The sequence below is a fragment of the Belonocnema kinseyi genome, chromosome 6 (assembly GCF_010883055.1).
Source record: "Belonocnema kinseyi isolate 2016_QV_RU_SX_M_011 chromosome 6, B_treatae_v1, whole genome shotgun sequence".
NCBI lineage: Eukaryota > Metazoa > Arthropoda > Insecta > Hymenoptera > Cynipidae > Belonocnema > Belonocnema kinseyi.
This window is the reverse complement of record NC_046662.1, coordinates 7,148,847-7,170,875: the sequence shown is the minus strand read 5'-3', so window position 1 is coordinate 7,170,875 and position 22,029 is coordinate 7,148,847. Positions and strand designations below refer to the sequence as shown.

General features: G+C 26.6%; 1 protein-coding gene across 2 annotated transcripts in view; it reads right to left on the bottom strand.

Annotated features, from left to right (window-relative positions):
- Positions 1-22,029, bottom strand: part of LOC117174351 (attractin-like protein 1) — a 149,257-nt gene that overhangs the window by 113,899 nt on the left and 13,329 nt on the right. For both annotated transcript variants that reach the window (XM_033363396.1, XM_033363397.1), the window contains exon 2: positions 1,131-1,478. In XM_033363396.1, the coding sequence (XP_033219287.1) occupies positions 1,131-1,478 (348 nt within the window). The remainder of the gene's footprint in view (positions 1-1,130; positions 1,479-22,029) is intronic.

Below are 22,029 nucleotides of genomic sequence, written 5' to 3'. Positions count from 1 at the left end.
TTGAACATTTATTATTCGTAGACGAAATTTGAGTATTCTAAGAGATATGTAGAAGTTTTGAAAAGATTCAAACTTAATGTAAAACTTGAAATGATAGCCTAATATAAAACAATCTGTAGATTGTCGCAGATTTTAAACAAAAAAATTAGATTCTTTTCAAGAATTGTGAAAGGCTTCAAAAGATTTTTTGTTATCTTTTTTAAACTCCTAAATATCTCTTACAATTACTCCAGGCTTTCTATGTCAAACAATTCATCTAAAGATTCTTTACTTTTAAACATTTGGTTTCAATGTACTTGTCTCAAATAAAAATTCAAATATTGCTAAATATTCAATAATTAATATTTTTTTTAATTAAAAATTTGAAATTGAATGGAATATTTTCGATTGAAACAATATTTTTAAAAATCCTTTAATTAAGAATATATTATTATGAAGTTATTTTTAAGTTGAAAATAGTTTATAAACTTTCAGTCACACATTCACATTTGTTTAATGACTAAGACTTTCAAATTTAATTCGTTTACATTTGAACGTTAAAAACTGCAAATTCTTAAATTTTGAACTGATTTAAAATCGTTTTTGTTCGCTTTTTATTAATTAAAGTACAGATAAATTTCAACAAAATTTATTTATTTATTAAATAAAAATGTTTTTTATCAAATATTTTCAACATCAAAGGCTTTTATTTTTCATTTGTAATAAAACAGCATAATTGAAAAACATAACGATTCAACTAATTATTTAAAAACTGTTGAAACCGAACGTGGATAGAATCTGCTTTTACTAATTTGTGAAATTCTCGGTAAAATAAGATTCACTGTCATTTCCCGGTTTTTCCAGTTCTAAAAAAATTCCCGGTTTCCATTGAGACAATTTGTAGCCAATTAGCGAAGAAGCTCAAAAACATTTTTTAATTAAATGTAAAAAAAAAAATAGCGGCATTAGCAGACAATTGTGAGAGAATAGTGTCTGTAGCGTCATTTTTTCGAAATACGTAGTAAGATATTAGTGAAATAGTGTCAATAGTGTGGTGAGTCCGAGGCCTGAAAATGTATAAACTGGGACTATTTGGATAAAAATTTGTTGTGAAGTTTGGTTTGATGGTTTGTTTCGGCTGTTTGACTCACCTGCTGGGACAGGCATTGATCTTGTAGGTAATGTTGAAGCCGCTCATGTTATAGGCGACGTCCGAATAGAAGTGGAGAAGAGCATTTCCGGAGCGAGCGATCACTTCCGGTACTCGCCGGATGTGGTAGCCATCCTTGTGCATCAGTCCGGTGAAGACTCCCAGCAATGGCGCTTCCACGCTGTCCCCGTCGAAGATGTATAAGTGGTCCCAGCCACATTCTGTCGCAAATTCCTCGATGTGCATTCGTATCGTGGAATTCGGATTACTTTCGATCAGCCAAGAACACTTTACATCAGTCGTGTAATTTCCAATTCCGTCTTGAATACTACCCGATGGATCACTCAATCTGCAACACAAAACACGTCATCAGTGTCAGTCGTTTGAAACATTCAAATCTCATTTTTCAAGAATTTTTCAACAAATCTTAAAAGCTTTCAAGCTCAAAAAGAACCCAAATCTGCAAGCACACACATTTTAAAAAAAATCCCATTTTGATGAATTTGATAGTTTGACAGCCTTCACGCAGGCCTAATAAAGTATAAAAAAATGTGCATTGGAAAATTTAATATTCACGTTAACCGAACTTACAGTTTTCTAATGTAATGTTTTTTGTATTAGAAACTAACTTCAATGTCTATTTAAATTAATATTATTCAAACTACAACACATACCGACAAAATTTCTACCCAAAAACTGGACTAAGGTACCCTGAAGGATTTTAATGTCCTAAAAATGAAATCGTTCACCAATGAGTTACCGCAAAGTCACCCTTTTTTACCTTCCTAGCGGCCCGGGGAAAAAATATAAAAATACGTTACAGGTATGCTATTACTCGTAATTGAAAACCAAAGTGAACATCGCTTTTCGTTTTTTGAAAATGTAAAAAAATACCCCTATTTAGGGATTAAGAAGACCCCCAAAAAATTAGAAAATAGAAAATACCACTAATAATAAAATCATTTATCGTAGTATTTTTTCTATAAAATAAACCTTACCAAAGTAAAATTCCATATTTTCTTGATCGATGAGGGGTTGACGTGAAAAATAATTTTACAATTTGTGATATTTTCTCAGTTTTTTTTTTCAATTTTTTGGGGTTTTCAAAAAACGATGCTCACTTTGGTTTTCATGACTAGCGAGGTGCAAAAAATAGGCTAAAAACAGCCTATTTTGTGGTCACATTTTTTAAACAATATAACAGAGCAGCGATTTTTGGCTTACGCCATCGTTTGATGCTCCTTTTTGCCTTTCATTTCTATTGAAAATCGGTTCGGAATGATACATAATTTACGGATCATCCCGAACCGATTTTTCTTTTTGAGAGACTAGGCACATTAGAAATTTCAGTTTCACACGAAAAAAGTAGCAAATATCCGCCATCTTGGATTTTGCGATTCTGAGCTCAATTTCGAATTCAACAAACTCAAAAACTTTTAGACGCTAAATCCTTTATCAATCGAGTAATAAAATTTTATTCGCTTTCTTCACCTTTGTTGCTATATTTTATATTTGAAATTTAAATGGTTAATTTTGACATATCTCGGAAAAAGAAGAATCGGTTTGGGGTGATCCAAAATGGAAATGAAAGGTAAAAAGAAGTACTAAACAATGGCAGAAGCAGTTTTAAAAAGATAAAATCGCTGCTCGATTATATTGTTTTAAATATGGCTGAAAATGACCATTTTTTACTTTTGCATTAGGACATTTCCAAATCCTGACGTGTAACTGACCAAAGTTTGGTTTTCTATATTGTAGTATTCACAGTTATTCCCCTATTCACCCAACGGTTTTGTTGAAAAATCGTTTTTTTCTTCTTCAAATATATTATGAATCCAATACTCATATTTAAAAAACCTATATTATTTTTCTTTTTGGGCAAAAATTATTCTTTTTTCTTCAAATTCATCTTTGAAAAGTGATATTTTTTAAACAGTTTTACTGTTCTTTTCTTCGTTTTTCTCCAGAAGAGTAGACTTAAAAAGTTTTAGCATCTAATAAGGAAAAATAAATGACAAAATATTGTGAAGATTTGCAAACATATCAGATTGAAAAAATGTAAAAGGGCGGGAAATTAAAAAATATATATTTCAAAAATTGGTAAAAATGTAAAAATGGTTCATTTGATTCATTTTGCTATAAAATTTAAACGGTTTTGTTTGTTTTTTATTTTTTTTAAATACTTTATATACATATTAATGCGGAATAATTTACTTAATCTTCATTAACTTATCGGCAAACCTTGCAGAATTTGTTGAAAATGATCAATAATGTTTATAATAATAGCACAATAAATAATAATAAGGAAATTAAAAGTTTTACAACTTAATTTTTTTTTAATTTCCCGCCATTTTTAATTTCTGTAATATCATTTATTTTCAAATTTGTACACTATTTTATCATTTATTTGTCCTCATTCGAAGCTAAATCGGTGGCTACCGACATTACAGCGATCGTGCCGAATTCGAGTGGAGCATATTTATGGTTTTTAGCATTTATTTAATCTTCAAACATTGTAATTATTTAAGCAATTATTATAAATGACTTCTTTAAAGAATACGTTTAATTTATTATGTTGCGTTGTATTTTTACAAGAACTATTAATTATTAAAACAATTTTAATTTAAAAATTAAGAGTTTGACTTTTTTCTAAAAGTTAATTTGTTTACGGAGTTGACTAATAATGTATATCCGGTGACTCTTTTCTATATTGGTTTGCAAATTTACTAGAACTATTAATTATTTAAACAATTTTAATTTAAAAATTAAGAGTTTAACTTTTTTCTACGAGTGAGTTCGTTCACGGAGTCAACTCACTCTTTTCTATGTTGCTTTACAAAAGAACTACTAATTATTTAAACAATTTTAATTTAAAAATTAAGAGTTTGCCCTTTTTTCTACAAGTCAATTTGTTTACGGAGTCGACTAATAATGTATATCCGATGACTCTTTTCTATATTGGTTTGCAAATTTACCAGAATTATTAATTATTTAAACAATTTTAATTGATAAATGAAAAGTTTGGCCTTTATCCTACGAATCAATTTGTTTTCGAAGTCAACTAAGAATGTCTATCCGATGACTTTTTTCTATTGTGCTTTGTAAATTTACAAGATATATTAATTATTTAAACAATTTCAATTAAGAAATTAAGAGTTTGACGATTATCCTACTAATTAATTTGTATTGGAAATCAACTAGGAATGTCCATTCAAAACTCTTTTCCATGTTGCTTTGTAAATTTACAAGAACTATTAGTTATTGAAAGAATTTCAATTGAAAAATTAAGAGTTTGCTTTTGTTTCTACGAGTAGGCTTCATTTTTTACCATAATTAACTAAGAATATCTTTCGAATCATTTTTTTTCTCTGATGCTTTGAAAATCTACAACTATTAATTATTTTAAAAATGTTTATCAACATATTTATAGCTTGGCTATTTTTCAAGGAAGAGGCATAATTTGTTTACGGAATGAACTAAGAATGTCTTTCGATGATCATTTTCCACGTTACTTTGTAAATTTATAAGAATTATTAATCATTCAAACAATTTTAATAAACATATTGAGTTGGGGTATTATTCATATTTGTTTACGAAGTTAACTAAGATTGTCTTTGTGATGAATCTTTTCTAAGTTATTTTTTAAATTTACCAAAATTATTAATTATTAATTATTGAAAGAAGTTTCATAAAAAGTTTAGAAAATTCAACTATCAAGTTAGAAATTAAATTGCACTGTTACAAATTAATTTTTTGTAGTTGAAGATTCATCTCTTCGGCTAAAAATTTAACTATTTTGTTACAAAAGAATTTAGTCGAAAATGGTCTTTTTCAGTTTAACCTTTTTGTAGAATTTTAGTTTTCTAATTCATTTCTTTCGGTAAAAAATTGACCTTTTTTGGTTAAAAATGCAACTCTTTGGTGCAAGATTCAACTATTCTGTTGAAAATTTGTCTATTTTGGTTTAATTGAAATGTATTTTTTATTTAAAATTAAAATCTTTTTTGGTCTTGTTTCATTAAATGAAAGATAATCACTTCTTAAATAAATAAAAATTATTCAAATTAAAATATATAATATTTTCATTCGCAATACTCAAACTCGAAGTTGTATCAACTGAAAATGATCGGATTATGCTCATTTTAAACGCAACAAATTTTCTCGGAGAAAGTCTTCAACGTATTTGTACGCAGGACATTCCGGGTAGGATGGCATACTTATGATTTGACGTTACTTTACATCAGATCCGATATATTGTTTGATAACAAATTGTTTCAATTAGTTTGAAAAAGGTCATTTCTTATATTTTAGTTATTTACTTAGCCTCATTTATTAATATTTTCTCAAAAAGATGTAGGATTAGTAAGATTACTTTCGTTGAATAGAAATTTATATTGCAGATAAGTTACTGTATTAGTACAATTGTAATAAACAAATTAATTATAATTGGCACATACTGCATTTTTAGAATTTAAATCCATTACTGTCACGGCTTTTATATTTATCAAATTAATGTTCAATTTCAATCGATGACCAAACAACAATAATAGTGTATAGTTTAAATTAATTTTATAAACAAATTCACTGATTTGGCATTTCAATGTACAGAAATTTTTTCTTGTGGAATAATTTCTTTCCACGTTAGGAATCAAATTTATACAAAGTAGACTGCCATCTAAGAATATTTGTCATTGTTATGAACAGATCCAAATTTTAAGCATTTCTATGAGAAGAATACACTTCTTTTTTGCGTAGTCATCCAGTCTTTTTCAAAGTAATCTCTTCAAAGTATCGAAAAAAATATTTTACTATAGTATCAATGCTCAATTCGCTTATCTGAAAAAATAAAGAGATTTGAGTTTCCTAAAAATTTAATTTACATACAAAATTAATCAAACTTTGTATTAATAATATGCGCCGCTCAAAAAATATTTCCTATTGAAAAATTTGCATTTACTTTTATATAAAATTGTACGATTTTTGTTTAACTTTTATGAGACAAAGTCAAATAATATTTCCCATATTATGTAGTTACATATACACATATAATATAGAGAAAACTGTGCAAAATATCAATCAGAAATGTCACTCGCTGAATGTCTACTGTCTAGCCTTCTCTCGGAAATGTCATGCAATAAATCTTTGCTGAAATGCAAGTTTATAAAGGCTGCACTGTTTGCAATCGATGGAGAGACTCCATAGCCAAAATGCTCTCAAAATATAGGAAATAGGGTACATTTTCAAAAAATAGGGGAATAATAGGGAAGTAAATTATTTTTAATCAAATTAATTTAGGTAATATATTGAATTTAATATACAACACTTTAAACTCCTATGATTTCAAGTCGAAATATACGAATTTCCAACGAAAGTTTTCAAGTTCAAAATTTGATTTTTTTTTTTAAATTTTACTTTTTAACTTTTTCAGTCAAGTGTTTGAACTTTCGGGTAAAACAAAAGTCTCTTTAATAAAAAAAATCTGCCCCCTTAGCGGGCACATTCTCGTCGCGCGCTAGGTACGCGGCTCGCTTTCCGACAGACATTTGTAAACAGGTTTTGTTAAATTTTTTCTCGTAACTTTCGTCGTTTTTCGACACATTTTTTTTATTTTATTTTTTTTTCAACGTTCTTTTTCACGAATAAAACAAATGGTACGCGTCCTATCAAGAAGTGATTATTAACGAAATTGTAGATCTTTTTTGGGATAACAATTTTGGTTAATTCGTCTTTTTTCGTATACTACATAGTTTGTCTACAAAATGGAATTATTTATTTTTCATTATTTTTTTGTGCAATCAAAATTTGAATTTTTGATGTTTGAAGAAAATTCCAAAATTCGTCATGATAATCTTGTAGGTCTTTTAAAAAGAAATGTTTTTCTTCTCTTGATTTTTTTTCATATCGTGCGTTTTTTGGCTTAAAATTTTTTGAAAACGCTATATCTCTGAGAATTTTCTTTTTACCGAAAAAAGTCATTAGGGTAAATTTATTGTTCTTTTTAATACTATAAATATCCATACATCGAATTTTCAAATTCAGAAAAAAGTGGTCTAAAAAATTTTCAAAATGCGCTCACTTTTTGAATTTTTATCAAAAATGGCTGGTTAACGAACTCGTCCTTTCTTTTAGGACCTAAAAAAAGTGTACCAAAGATGGATTTGATTCGTTAATTTTTTCGAGAGTTATCGTGTTCACGGACGGACGGCCGGACGGACAGACAAACAGAAGCCATCGTGAAAACCTGATTTTCGGATTCAGGGGTTCTCGAAACGTGGAGACCCGTTGTAAAACTGTGATGTCAAATTTCCGACAATTTTAATACTTTCTCAATCATAACTGATGAGAATGTAAAAAGTTGAATTTTTTCACCTACAAAGATAAAGGTTTAATCCCAAAATATGAATATTCAACCAAAAATGTGAATTTTCATCCAAAAAACATTTTTCAATGGAGAAAGAAACAAAAATCAACCTAATTGTTGAAATTTTTATCCAGACACGAATTTTAAACAAAAGAGTTGTTTTCAAGCTCAAAGCTTGAATTTCTAAAGAAAATGTTTGACTATTTAATACCAAGAAAATGAACTCTTAACAAAAAAGTTATTTTTCCACAAAGTAAGATGAATTCTCAATCAAGTAGTTAAATTGTCAACAAAAACTTTATTTTCAACAAATCAGTTGCATTTAAAACCAAATAGTTAAACTTTCAAGAAAAGTAAATTTTCAAATACAAAAATAAATATTTAACAAATAATTCGAATTTTCAAAACCAAAATACATTTTTTAATCAAAAAAGAAAAACAATTACCCTAATTGTTGAATTTTCAACAAAAGATTTGAGTTCTCAAGCCAAAAAGTCTATTTTTTAGAAAAATTTTGACTTTTAAGTACTGAAAGAGGAATTTTGTAACAAAAAAATTCACTTTCAACAAAGAATCATGAATTTTTACTTAAATAGTGTAATTTTTAATTTAAAACAATCATTTTCAACCAATTAGTTGCATTTACAATCAAATAGTTGAACTTTTATGCAAAAATAATAATTTTTAATAAAAAAACTTGAATTTTCATACTAAAAAGTTGATCAAATCTAAGAAACGAATTTTCAGTCAAGAAGCAAAAAAATTAAATTCAGTTTTTGACTTTTCAAGCCAAGAAGATGATTTTTTTACAAAAGAGTTAAATTTTTAACGAAAAAATGAATTTTCAACAAAAAAATTAAATTTTAACAAAGAAAGATGAATTTTAAATCAAATGAAAGTTTTAACCAAAAAGATGAATTTTCTACAAAACGGTTGCATTTTTAAACCAAAAATATGTATTTCCAACAAATAAGTATATTTTCGTCCAAATAGTAACATGAACACTCAACCAAAACAGATTTATTCTCAACCACGCAGTTGTCTTTTCAACCAAAAAATATGAATTTTCTACAAAAACAAAAAGAAATCAATTCTGATCCAAAAATTATCTCTAAAATGAGAAATGTCATTCTTTTACAAAAAGGAAAAAATAGTCATTTATGCAAAAAGAATGATACATTTATACATTTAATTTATACATGCAAAAAGCAGAAACAAACTTTTTATAAAAAATGTTATATACAAATCTAAAAACAAAAAACAAAGTGAAATCATTTTTATATGCTTAAAATCGTTCTCATAATATTGCATCTTTTCAATTTTAAAAAATACTACTATTGAGCGTAAATATTGGCCCATGTTTCACCAGAAACGTACAATAATTATTTTGAAAATTAAAACAATGTAATTATAACTACTTATGTTACTAAAAACTTTTACAATCATTAAAAACAATATCAAAGTAACTTGATGAATGAATAAAATAATTAACTTTCGAAATAGAAGGCCTTCAAATATAAAATTTGTGAAATCGATATAGCCAATTAGCCATGCAGGTGTTGTTTTATGACCCATGAGTTTCGACACAGAAAAAAGACAAAATCATTGACAATCAAGTGTAACAAATTTCTCTTTTCATCGTTGCTAATCTTCATTCTTTCTGCGTGCAGGATTTACAGTAAAATAAAGCGAAACTGAAGAAAGAAATTTTTATTAAATAAAGCATTGAAATAACACAACATTAAAATAACATTAACATACTTAATTGATCATTTTTAGTTAAAAATTAAACTATTTGATTAAAAATTCATGTCTTTTGTTTAAAATTCGTATTTTAGAAGAAAATTATATTCTGGGTTGAAAATTAATTTTTAAAATGAAAACTCAACTATTTTGGTCTAATATTATACTACTCAGTTGAAAACAAACTTTTTTGTTAAACATTTATAATATTAGGTTGAACATTCAACTGTTCTGTACAAGATTCATCTTTTCGTCTCAAAAATTCAACAATTTGGTTGAACATTTTTGTCTTGACTATTGGTAGAAGTTTAACCTTTTTGGTGAAAAATGCAATAGTTTGGTTCATAACTTCAACTTTTAGGTTCAAAGTTTAACTATTTTGTTCAATTGTCATTTTTTTCATTTAATATAATTTTAGTTAAAAATTCATCTCTTTAGTTGAAATTTTTCTTCGAAAATTATTTTCGCTAACTGTAGATTTTATTAAACCTTTTTTGGTAAAAAATTCAACAATATTTAGTTCATTCTTGTCTGAAAAAATGTTTTCTGTTAAAAATACAACTCTGTTGTTAAATTCGTCTTTTTGGTTGAAAATTAATCTCTTTTGATTGGGGAATCAACTATTTTGTTGAAAATGCCCTTTCTCAAGTTGAATTTAAATGTTTTTAATTTCAGATTAAATCATTTTTTTTGTTGAAGTATCTACTATTAATTTTTTTTTTTAGAATTTATCTTTTTTTGTTGAATTCACCTTTTTTTTCTTTATTTCAATCTTTATTGGAGATGAAGTTATTTAACTGATAATTTTACTATTTCATTTTTGGTTGAAAGATCGTCTTCTTTGAAAGTTGAAATACTTTATCCAAATTTTATTTTTACGGATGAAAATTCAAAAGTTTTGTTAAAAATTTAGTGCTTTGTTGGAAGATTCGTGGTTTTAAAAATAAATTTCTTTAAATAAAAATTAAAGTATTCCATTTTTTTCAAAAATTATGTATTTTTTTTAAATTCATCTTTTTTGGCAAATAATTCATCTTTTTCATTGAACATTTATCTATTTGGTTAAAAATTCATCGATGTTGTTTTAAATAAACAACTACGTCATAATAAATCGAATCGAGCGATCACAAAGATCTCACATCAGCACACAAAACGTATGAAATATGCAATACACGCATCGAGATAATCTGCTCATGCTTTATGTATCAAATGTCCATGAGGGAGGGCACACGAAATTAAAGAACGATTCGCACGAAACAAGTCTTGATACTGACAATGAATAAAAAAATTTCACTCCAGTCAGCAAATTTTAATTAAAATAATTTTAAGTATCTGTTTCCCTTTTTTTTTTTTATTAAAAACAATAAACTTATTTTTTATCATTCATGCTGTTCGGATTACTAATCTGCAGATGAAACTCACAATAATTAATCGAATAACGGATTCCAAGAGTCTTAATTAAATTAAATAATTTAGTTGATTAAAAATAGAGTTACTATTAAAAATAATGTATGGTATCCACCTCTAAGAAAGTTACATTTTTAAGACTTTTTAAGATTTCAGTTTTTCCCCGGTAATTCAATTATTTCTCGCATATACTAAAAATTCTATCTCACAACTTTTCTCATTTCGCAGATTATATTTTAGTTGCCCTCACAACCAGTATCAGAATTTTCTAAGAGAGAAACGCTTTAGGGAACAATTTTAATTCCATCGATCGTATCATTTAATTATACGAGGAACTATATTTTATATAATGTTATTACTCGGGATTCGTGCTCGTTCCTGAATTACCAGACATCTGGACGGTAACGGAAATTTGTTAATCTCCATATCACGTTTGTTTTATTGGATGAAGAGCTTAAAAAATATACATCATCGCAAACTTGGATTTTTATTTCAATGCTCGTCTAAAATTCTTGGAATAAAAGTTTTGCAGAAAATATATATCTCGGATTTTTTAGAAAACATACTTTTAAACAAATTTTAAACAAAAAGTGGATTTAAAAAAATAAATAGTTGAATTTTTAACAAAGACAGATTTTCTATTGCAGAAATAAAACAAGTTAAATTAAAATGTTAAATTTTCAATCCAAAAAAATTAATTTTCGGCAAAACAATTGAATTTTCAACCCAAAAATATGAATCGTCAACAAAACGGTTAATTTCAAACCAAACAGTTGAATTTCCAACAATATAGTCGAATTTTGTACCAACTTGTTGAAATTTTTCTATAAATCTGTTAAATTTTTAAGCAAAAAGGGACAAGTTTTCTTGAAAAAAGTTAACTTTCAACAAAACCGTTGTATTTTCTACAAAAAAATATTTTTATCCAAGAGCGAAAACAAATTCAATCACATTTTCGAATTTCTAAGCCAAAAAGACGAAGTTTCAAAACCCAACAAAAAAGTTAATTTTAAAGTTAAAAGTTGAATTTGCAACAACATAATTGAATTTTTTACCAAACTTTTCGAATTTCAATGACAAAATACGAATTTCCTACAAAACAGTTGATTAAAAAAATCTACAAAAAAGTTCATTTTCAACAAAATAGTAAAAGTGTCTATAAAATTGTAGAATTTTCAAGTCAAAAAGACAACACTTTCACAAAAGAGTTTAATTGTTAACCCAAAAAATACATATTTCGAACCATAAAATATGATTTTTCAACAAAATATATAATTTGCAACAAAATAAATAAATTGTTAACAGAAAAAATTTTTTTAACCAAACTGTTGAATTCCCGATCAACAAATTTGAATTCTCAACCAAGATCATTTAAAAAAAAAAAAGATTCATGAACTAAAAAAAAAATTAATTTTGAACAAAGTAATAAATCTTTCAAACCAATACAAGATTTTTAAACCAAATACTTAAATTTCGAAATAAAAAAGACAAATTTTCAACCAAAAATGGAATTGCTAAATATTCAGTTAAAAAATTGATTTTCACCCAAAAAAAAAGAATTAAAAAAAAATGTAGTTAAATTTGCAAGCAAAATAATCGAATTTTCAACAAAAACAGAATAATTTTAAAACACACAGTTACCCAAATTGTTGAATTTTTAGGACAAGAGACGAGTTTTTTAAAAAAAGAGTTGAATTACACAACTAGAAGGAATTTTCAATAAAGAAAGAAAAAGAATTTTAACCAAATTTTTCAATTTTTAACTGAAGACAAAAGAACTTGAAACAGAAAAGTTAACCTTCAGCCAAGTAGTTCAATTTCGATCAAAAATAGAATAATTCTCAGTCAAACAGTTACTTTTTTAGCAAAAAAAAAATACTAAATTGATACCAAAAGATTAATTTTCAACAAAACTATTGAACTTTTAACTTTTCTGATAACAGTATAATTTTTTTGTATGAAAAATGTTTTATTCTTTTTACTCTAATTTAGAAACTCAATATCTCGAGAATAAGTTTTTTAGTTTTCATTTAGACTAGAGATCACATTTTTTATCACAATATCTGCAGTCGAGCCTGAACCAATTTGTGGTCAGTGTCACTTTCAGACTGTAAACTTCCTATTTCCTCGAAACTGGATAACTTTTTCTAATCAAGCTTTTTTGCTCTTAATTCAGCAACACTTCAGTCAGGAGTGAACTTTTTTTTACCTGTAAAACATTTATTTCTATTCAACACAACGTTTTTGTGCTCTTATGAAAAATTCCGATTTTGCTATATATCTAAAATAATTATGTACTGCCACCCTTCAGTTATCAAAAAATAAATTATATTACATTTAAGGGGGGGGGGGGTGCATTGTAATTTATAATATTTTTAAATTTTGAATGCTTCTAAAATTAAGTTCTAATTTAATATTCCTTTACAATGCTTCAATCTTTCTTGTAATGACCATTTTTAAACTCTTCAAAATACAAATTCATAAGCTTCCTGCTACTACTTTCTTAAAAATGCATTTCTTTAGTTGAAAATTTAACTATTTTGTTGAAAGTTTTTTTTTTTAATTGAAAATTCAATTATTATCCATTTTTTGTTGCAGAAAGTTAATCTTCTTAGTGGAAAATTTAATTGTCTGGTTGATAATTTATGTATCTTGTTCAAAGTTATTTTTTGTTGTTGTAGAAATTAAATTTTTTAGTTTAAAATACGTTTCGTGTGATTTTTTTTATAATAAAATAGCATTTACAAAGTTAATTTTTTTTAAGTTTGCAATAACTTTCTTAATTTTTCTGGCAAACACACAGAAATTTTCGGCGAATTTCAAGATATTTTGGGTAGGTTTATGGTAATTTTCAAGAATTCAATTTCCTAAGTCAGAGACCACATCTTGTATATGAGTTCTTAGTAAAAGAAATTGTAATTTTATTTTATTTGAATTTTATACTGCTTTTGTTTTAAGATTGAATAATTTTTATTTAAATTGTTCTGAAATTTTTAATTGAATTGAAAAACTATACTCGGGGGTTTTTGAGGATCGCTGATAACGAATCCGATACCAGAATTCCAAAATTAAAAATGGCGGATTCAAAATGGCGACTGTGTACTCTTGACATTAGAAAAAAATCGCCTTTATTCGTATGCATATCTTAAACCAAGCCAAAAAATTTTGTATGTAAACCTTATTTATTTATGGTAAGAAAATATTTTTTTTTACTTCACTAATTGTTATTGTTATATTATTGATAATATAAAATTTATTGAAGAATAGCGCTCTATATATTTTACAGTCACTGCTGATAAGTTAGCTTTGTTCATAGCCATTTTAAATAATTTTAATATTTTTTATGGTTATGACAATTAAATTAGAAAATGTTTAGAAAAATCTATATAAAATATTCAAGTTTAAAAGCAATTCAATTGAAAAAATTCCATTTAAGAAAAAGAACTATTTTCTAATATATAGCAATATTTAACTGTTTATATTCAAAACTAAATAACTTGAAACTGAATTGTTTGAAATAGAGAGCCTTGAATAGTTAAAATTTTAGACTACTAAATTTAAACTTTTAACGTCACAGTTGAAATTGTTCTATTTTGAAGTTGTTTCATTTGTAAGTAAAACTTCAATTTTTATGTATAAATAACAATTATACAATTATTAATTTTCCAAAATTCGCGTAAGTTTCTAAAACATACTTAGAAGTTTTAAAAATATCCCAAATTGATTTAAAACTTGAAAAGATTTCAAACAATTTAAAAAAAATAAAAATTTGTGAAGATTGCAATAGAATTTTCTGATAACATTCCAGGATTTTAAAATGTTTTAAGATAATAAAAACAATTGCTAAAAATTCTTGTGAAAATTGCAAATGATATTTCATTTTCAACACATTAATTTTAAGAGAATATTTGAAATAATAAAAAAATAAATAAAAAAATTTTGATGAATAAATAAAAATATACTAATTATTAATTTAGACAAATTTGAGTGAGTTCAAGAGATATAAAGGTTTTGAGATGACTTAAAATAATTTAAAACCTAAATGGATGTAAATGTTATTTTTAAGATTTTAAAGATTTTAACCAAAACATTTAAAAGGTTTTTGTGCACTTTAAAAGGATTCAAAAGGATAAAAAAATCATCAAGATTTTCGAAGAAAATTGAAAATGATTTTATTCTGAATAATTAATTTCAAGATAATATTTTTAAAAATTTGAAAGGATTTTCAAAATTGCCAAAAAAAATCTGTCAGATTTAAGGGCAATGTTTTTTACATTGAAGGATTTTTAGAGACACAAGAACGCCTAGGTAAGTTTGACTGATTAATAATTTCAAGAACTGCTGGCTCACGCAGTCACACGGCCGCGTGGCAGTTTGTGCTTAGCGAGGCAACCCCCGAAACTGTTATTATATAGGCTTTTTGTGTAATTTTAGAAAAAAGTTGAATAATTTTCATTAATAATTTGAAGTTTTGCAGAAATTTCAGAAATAATTTCAAATTTAAACTTTTTCCAAAAAGGTTAAAGCAAGATTTGGAGCGCTTAAAAAAATTTCTAAGCGTTTTACGGATTTTAAAAGGTTTAAAGATAATACAACAATTTTCTTAAAGTACCTGAGAAAATTTAAAGTCATTTTTTAATTTTTTTAAATAGCTTTAATATTTAAAAAGAGTTCAAAGAAACGCAGGTTTTGATAAATGAATAGCAATTGAACAATTGTTAATTTTTTACGACTTAAAATAAAATAATTTATATTCTAATATAAAAAATTTTCAATTAAGAAAATTATAATTGTTACATTTTTATTGTTTCTGAATTGAATAAAATAGCTAGGATTTAAAATTGTAGAATCTTCGTATATATTGAGCATTTTAATACAAAGATTTTAAACGTTAATTTTAAAAGTTAAAAAATTATGGCAAATTTTTATAGGTGCAGTTTTTACCAGTCAACAATAATAAGCTCGTTGACTCCTACTGACTCGCTCACGATTTTGTAATAGTTTAAGAGACCTCTGCAGATTTCACTTTGTTTTCGCTCATTTAAAAAAAACGAATCTTTTTCAAAAGATCCACTCTGATACCTCTGATTTCAGATCATATCACAAAGTATTTCATACCGATTTCAAACGCTAAAACCCCATGATTAGAGAGTAAATGGCCCTTCGGGATTTTCTACACAAATATTCCTACCTTACCGACTTCAAAGAACACCCTGCAGTTGAAGTGGTCCATGTCCGTGATAAGTTTCTAGAGTATTCTGGATGACGTCGTGCAATAGTATTGCGTGACGTAATCCTTTCTAGAAACTTAGCACGGACATGAACCACTTCAGCTGCAGGGTGTTCTCGAGGTCGGTAAGGTAGGAATATTTGTATAGAAAATCCCAAAGGGCCAATCACTCTCGAATCATGGGGTTTTAGCGTTGGAAATTGGTATAAAATACTTTGTGATATGATCTGAAATCAGCGGTATCAGAGTGGATCTTTTGAAAAAGATCCGACATTTTGAAACTTCGAGAAGGTTCTGCAGCTAAAATGATTTATGCCCGTGCTAAGTTTCTAGAGTGTTTTGGATGACGTTATGTATTAGTATTGCGTGACGTCATCCTTTCTAGAAACTTAGCACGGACATGAACCACTTCAGCTGCAGGGTGTTCTCGAGGTCGGTAAGGTAGGAATCTTGATATAGAATTTGCCCTACCTATCTACATGCTTTTGGACTTTGGTCAATGGTTTGTCAATCAAAAAAGAATAATTTATACAAATTTTAAAATAATTCAATAAATATTCGTAAAGATATTACAAGGGGAAGCAAATCTGACCTTTATATGAAGAAATATCCATATAATGAACTCGTCTATACTAATTTGCAGCGTTTTTTTTATTTAATTAAATTGTAAATTTATCATTTAACAAAAAAACTAATAATAAGACTCCGCGATGCTTAGAACTTCGTCCAAGTTGATAGTAATGACCTAGATAAATTTGTATGAACACGGGAAAACCGGTTAATGACGATGATGGTGCTTCGTCTGTGTAGTAACGGGAAATGGTATTCGCACATTAGCTGTGGCTAGTCTCTGCTGCTTTTTCTCGTCAATGGAATTCTCCCATTCAGAAATTTTCTTAATTTTCAAGTTATTTTTGGTTGAATGAAAAAAAATATATTAAAGAAAAATTATTTCTTTAATTCAAAACATATATTTGCCTGGCTCCCTGTAATTTTATCAATCGACAAATGTTCTACTTCTAAAAATATATAATATTTTCAAACTTTTATAACTGTCCAATACTCCAAATAAGTAAAATAAACAAATAAATAATAAAAAATATTGTGGCGGCCCGGAAGGCTGGAATGAGTGTAGGAGAAAAAAAATAAGGAATGCGACTTACAATTGGAACTGATGTTCAGAAACGAATTATTATTAGTTAACTCGCATGTTTACTGGCTTCGATTTAATAATTTGACCCATGATTCAATAACAAGTAATCCAGTATATACATTGTATGCGTTCATCACTATGTGGGTCTATTGAACTTTTACTTTTATATAGCACATAACAATTTAAAATAATTTTCCTCGACCATTAAATACAAAGGCTAGAATTTTAATTTTGTAACATATTTAACATGCAATCTTTTATAAACGGAATAAAACAAATTAAAATTTCAACTTTTTCAATGTATTTATTTCAACGAAAAAAGAATAAACTTCAAAGAAAAACAACAAAATTTTTTACAAAATAATTGAATTTTTTAGAAGAAAGATAAATTTACAGCAACAAAAAATGAATTTTAAATTCAAAAGAACGAAATTTCCTTCCAAATACACGAATTTTCAACAAAACATTTAAATTTTCGAGAAAAAAATATCAACTTTTAACAGAATATTTGAATTGAATAGTTGAATTTTCAACCAAATAGTCAAGTTTAGGATAAAAAAATTAAACTTCAACCAAAATCAGTTTTATTTTCAAACCGAAAAGCAAAATTATCAACGGAAAATATCATAAGTGATAAATTTCAAACAAAATATTTTAAGTTTTACCCAAATAGTTCAATTTTTAATCAAACAATTGAGTTTTCAACTAAAAATATAAATTTTCAATAAAAATAGGAAAGTTGTATAATCTGTCAAAAAAGTTAATTTTATACAACAAAAAATGAATCCAATTTTCAAAAAATTAGTTACGTTCCCAACCAAAGAGATGAACCTTCATCCAACAAGAAAATAATTTGTCAATAAATTGATTCAACTTTTGCCCAAGAAGTGGAGTTTTCAAATTGAGAAAAGCATTTTTATTAAAAAATGTAATAGTTAAATTTTAATTTAAAAAAATTAATTTTCAACCAAATAGTTGAATTTTTCATCGAAACAGTTGAATTTTCAACTAAAAGTTATTTTTAACGAAAAGTCGAAATTTTAAACTAAAATTATGACTGCACCAAAAAATGAATTATTAACAAAGTACTCCACCTGTTAATCAACAATGACAAATCATCAAGCAAAAAGGCGAATATACAACCAGAGTTTAATTTTCAACCAGAGATGAATTTTAAACTAAAATGATTCATCTTCAATTATGAAAATTAATTTTTAACAAAGTAAATAGTTCAATTTTCAACCGAGAAGTTGAATTTTGCAAACAAAAATACAATTTTTCAACAAATAAAGATTTTTCAGTCAATAAATAAAAAAAAGTTCATCCAAATTGTTGAACTTTCAAGCCAAAATATGAATTTTCTGTAAAGAAGTTAAATTTTTAACCGAAAATTTTGAATTTTCAACAACAACAAAAAAACAATGGAAACGTTTACATTTTCAGTTAAAAAATGTTATTTAAAACAAAAAAGGAATTTTCAACCAAAAAGTACATTTTCAACCAAAGGAATGAACTTTGAAATAAAAAAGCAAATTTTTAACAAACTGGTTATACTTTTACCCAAGTAGTTGAATTTTTAAATTAAAGGTCCATTTTCAAGCAAAAATTTAAGTTACATTTTCAGATTAAAAACTTCATTTTCACAATAAAAAGAAGAGTTTTCAACCAACCAGTATGATTTTTCAACTAAAATGGTGAATCTTAAACCTTAAACTTTAAGAGGTAAATTTTCAGTTAGAAAAACATTAAACCAATAAAAACGAATTTTCAACCAAAAGGATGAATTTTTAACCAAAATTATGAATCTTCAATGAACAAACAAATTTTTTGATAAAGTAGTTGAACCTTAAACCAAGTTATTGAATTTTCAACCAATAGTTATATTTTTAACAAAAAAGGATTAAATTTCTACCACAAGAAACGTATTTATTATTTATTTATTTGTAAACCAAAGAGACGAATTTGAAAAAATGAATTTTAAAGAAAAAAGTTCATTTCCTACGAAACACGTTAAATGTTGAACTTGAAGTTCTTTTTCAAAATTCCTTAACCAATTTTTCATTTTTCCTAACCATTATATATTTAAAGACCAGAATGTTTACCTTTTAACAATATTCAAATGGAATACTTTATGAATGGAATAAAACAATTTCAAGTTTAAATTTAAAAATGTCGAATTTATTATCCTTAACATTTATTTAAAATACCTCTTATAGAAATTTCACGATGTTCCCTGACCAATCAAATTCCCTGACGTTTGCTTGATCCTTGATACTGTTAATTTCAGTCGATATTTGATTTAGGTCCCCTGGATTTAGGTCATCCGAGAATTGACGCCGCGCCTATGAGTGGGAGGCTCTTTGGGGGGGGGGGTCATTCAGGCGTGAAAAAATAGAAGCGTTGAGTATGGAATCCATTGATTTATATTTTCAGTAACATTTTTGATCATGCACTAAGGAAAAATATTTTCTTCAGTCAACAAAAATTTTATCTAGAATAAACATAAAAATTTAGTTAACCCAACCAAATTCTTTGGTTCAATCAACCAAATGCTCTCTCTGTCAAAATATTTGGTCAAAATAACCGAACAATTTAGTTAGGTCAATCAAATACTTTGTTGTCAATATAATATCCATATTCAATGATTAAACCAATAAAAATTCGGTTCATTCAACCAAATCGTTTTCTGAGTGTGGAAATTCTTCTGGTAATGAATTAGCGGAATATTTAAGTGAAAAATGAGAGAGAAAAAGATATTTTTAAAATACCAACTGTGGTGCAGACATGTCAAGAGAAGTACTTTGCAGCACAATGGGGGCAGTTCATTTTTATGGTTTCAAGTTCACCCGTTATATGTACGCTAACTCTAGCGAACTTCCTACCTTTAGAAAGTATATCAACTGTAATACGTGCATTATATTTCTGAGATACTGCAGTTCTACTTTTATTCACTTCACTGAAAGTTAAAATAAAAAAGAAATTGTAAGTTTCCAAGTTAAAACGTACATTTCGGTGTATTCAACTCGAAATAAATATTCATTTCAAACAAAAACAAAAAAAATCAACAAAATAGTTCAATTTTCAACCAAAAAGTCAAATTGTCAAACAAAAATATATTAAACTTCTACAAAAAATAGTTTTATTTGTAACCAAAAAAGTAGAATTTTCAACAAAATAATCGAATTTGTCAACAGTTAAGGTTTGAAGAATGAAAAAATTTAAACTTGGAAATACGGAATCACAAAATTAGAAATTGTTTAATTTCTAAACAAAAAAAAAATGACAAAACTTTAATAAGAAATTATTAAATATTTCATTAATGTGCTCAATTAAAATCTAGGCTTTTTAATTTAAATTTGAAAAGTTGCATTGTGATTGAAAACAAAATGGAGTATAACGAACTTCTAAGAAAAATGGAAAAAGTCAATTGGTCGAATTTTTTTTTAAAAGTCAAGAAATGTCGGAAAAGTAAATTTTTTTCTTGAAGATTCAAATATTTTGTTGAATATTCATCTTTTTCTTGTCGAAAATTCAATGTTTTTTTGAACATTCGTCTTTTCTGGTTATATCCAACAGTATCGTATAAAATTTTTTCTATTTTAATTGAAAATTAATTTTTTTAACTGAAAACTTAACAATTTAATGTTTGGTTGATGAAAATTGATCTTTTTAGTTCAAAACTCAACTATTTGGTAGAAAATATATAATCAGGGTGGACGTTTCAATCGACGAAATAAATTCCCGGTCATTTCCCGATTGGCAAACATTTTTCACGGTCAATGAAATTAAAAAAATGTCCAGCGACCACCCTGATTATATATTTTGTTAACATCAATTTTTGGTTAAAAAATGGAATAGTTAAACTTTGAGTTGAAAGTTGAATTTTCAACTAAAATTACGAATCTTTAACTGGAAGAGTTGTATTTTAAACAAGAAAGATGAATTTTTAACTAAAATGATGAATCTTGAACTAGAATAATCGAGTTTTTGACAAAAAGGATCAATTTTCAACCAAAAAGATTAATTTCTACCAAAAAATATGAATTTTCAACTAAAAAATATTATTTTTCAATGAAAAAATGAATAATTAAATTTATAGTAAAAAAATTAATGTTAGACAAAAAAGAGATGAATTTTTATCTAAAATTACTTTTCAACAAAAGAGTTTAACTTTCGACCAAGTAATTTTTTTCCAATCTAAGCGATGAGTTTTCCAATAAAATTATATATATATTTAACTGTAAGGGATCATTCACAAATTACGTAACGAGCTTTTCTTTTGGTTAAATAAAGATGAGATTATAATTGTCGTGAAGTGAACAGTGATACAGCAATATGGAAAAAGAAAAACGCATTACGTAATTTGTGAATGATGCCTAATACTTGAATTTTGAACCTAAACAAGATTTTTAATACAAGAAGATTAACTTGCAAAAAAAAAATTTTCTTCAAAAAAATAGAAATTTTCATTCAGACTGTTGAATTTTCAACAAGAAAAGATCAATTTTCAACAAAAGATTAATTTTCTACAAAAAAGACAAATTTTTTATAAAGTACATACATTTTCAAACAAATATTTTAATTTCTAAAAAAATAAAAATCCAATGATAAATTATGATTTAATTATGGTAAACTGAGATCATCTGAAAAATCTTCGACTGTAGATAAATAGAAATCACTTTTCTAAATTGACCAAAATTATGATAACTTGAATTTTTTGCGATCAGAAGTAAATTCCCGGGTTGTTCCCGGTCAATAAAGTTTCCGGTCATTTCCTGGTTTGCCCACCCTGAGAAGAGGTGGTTACAGAGGATAATTCATACGAGAAATCCCACTGCAATAAATAAGGAGTCAAGAATGTGGAATTCTCAACGAAACTCTCGAGGTTTGCAGAATTAGTAGTGAGCTGCACGGTAAAAAAAATTGAGCTGTGACAGGGATATTATTCCTTATTATAGCCAAACATTAGGCTGAAAACGAACGAAGGAATTTAGAAAGATCCCTGG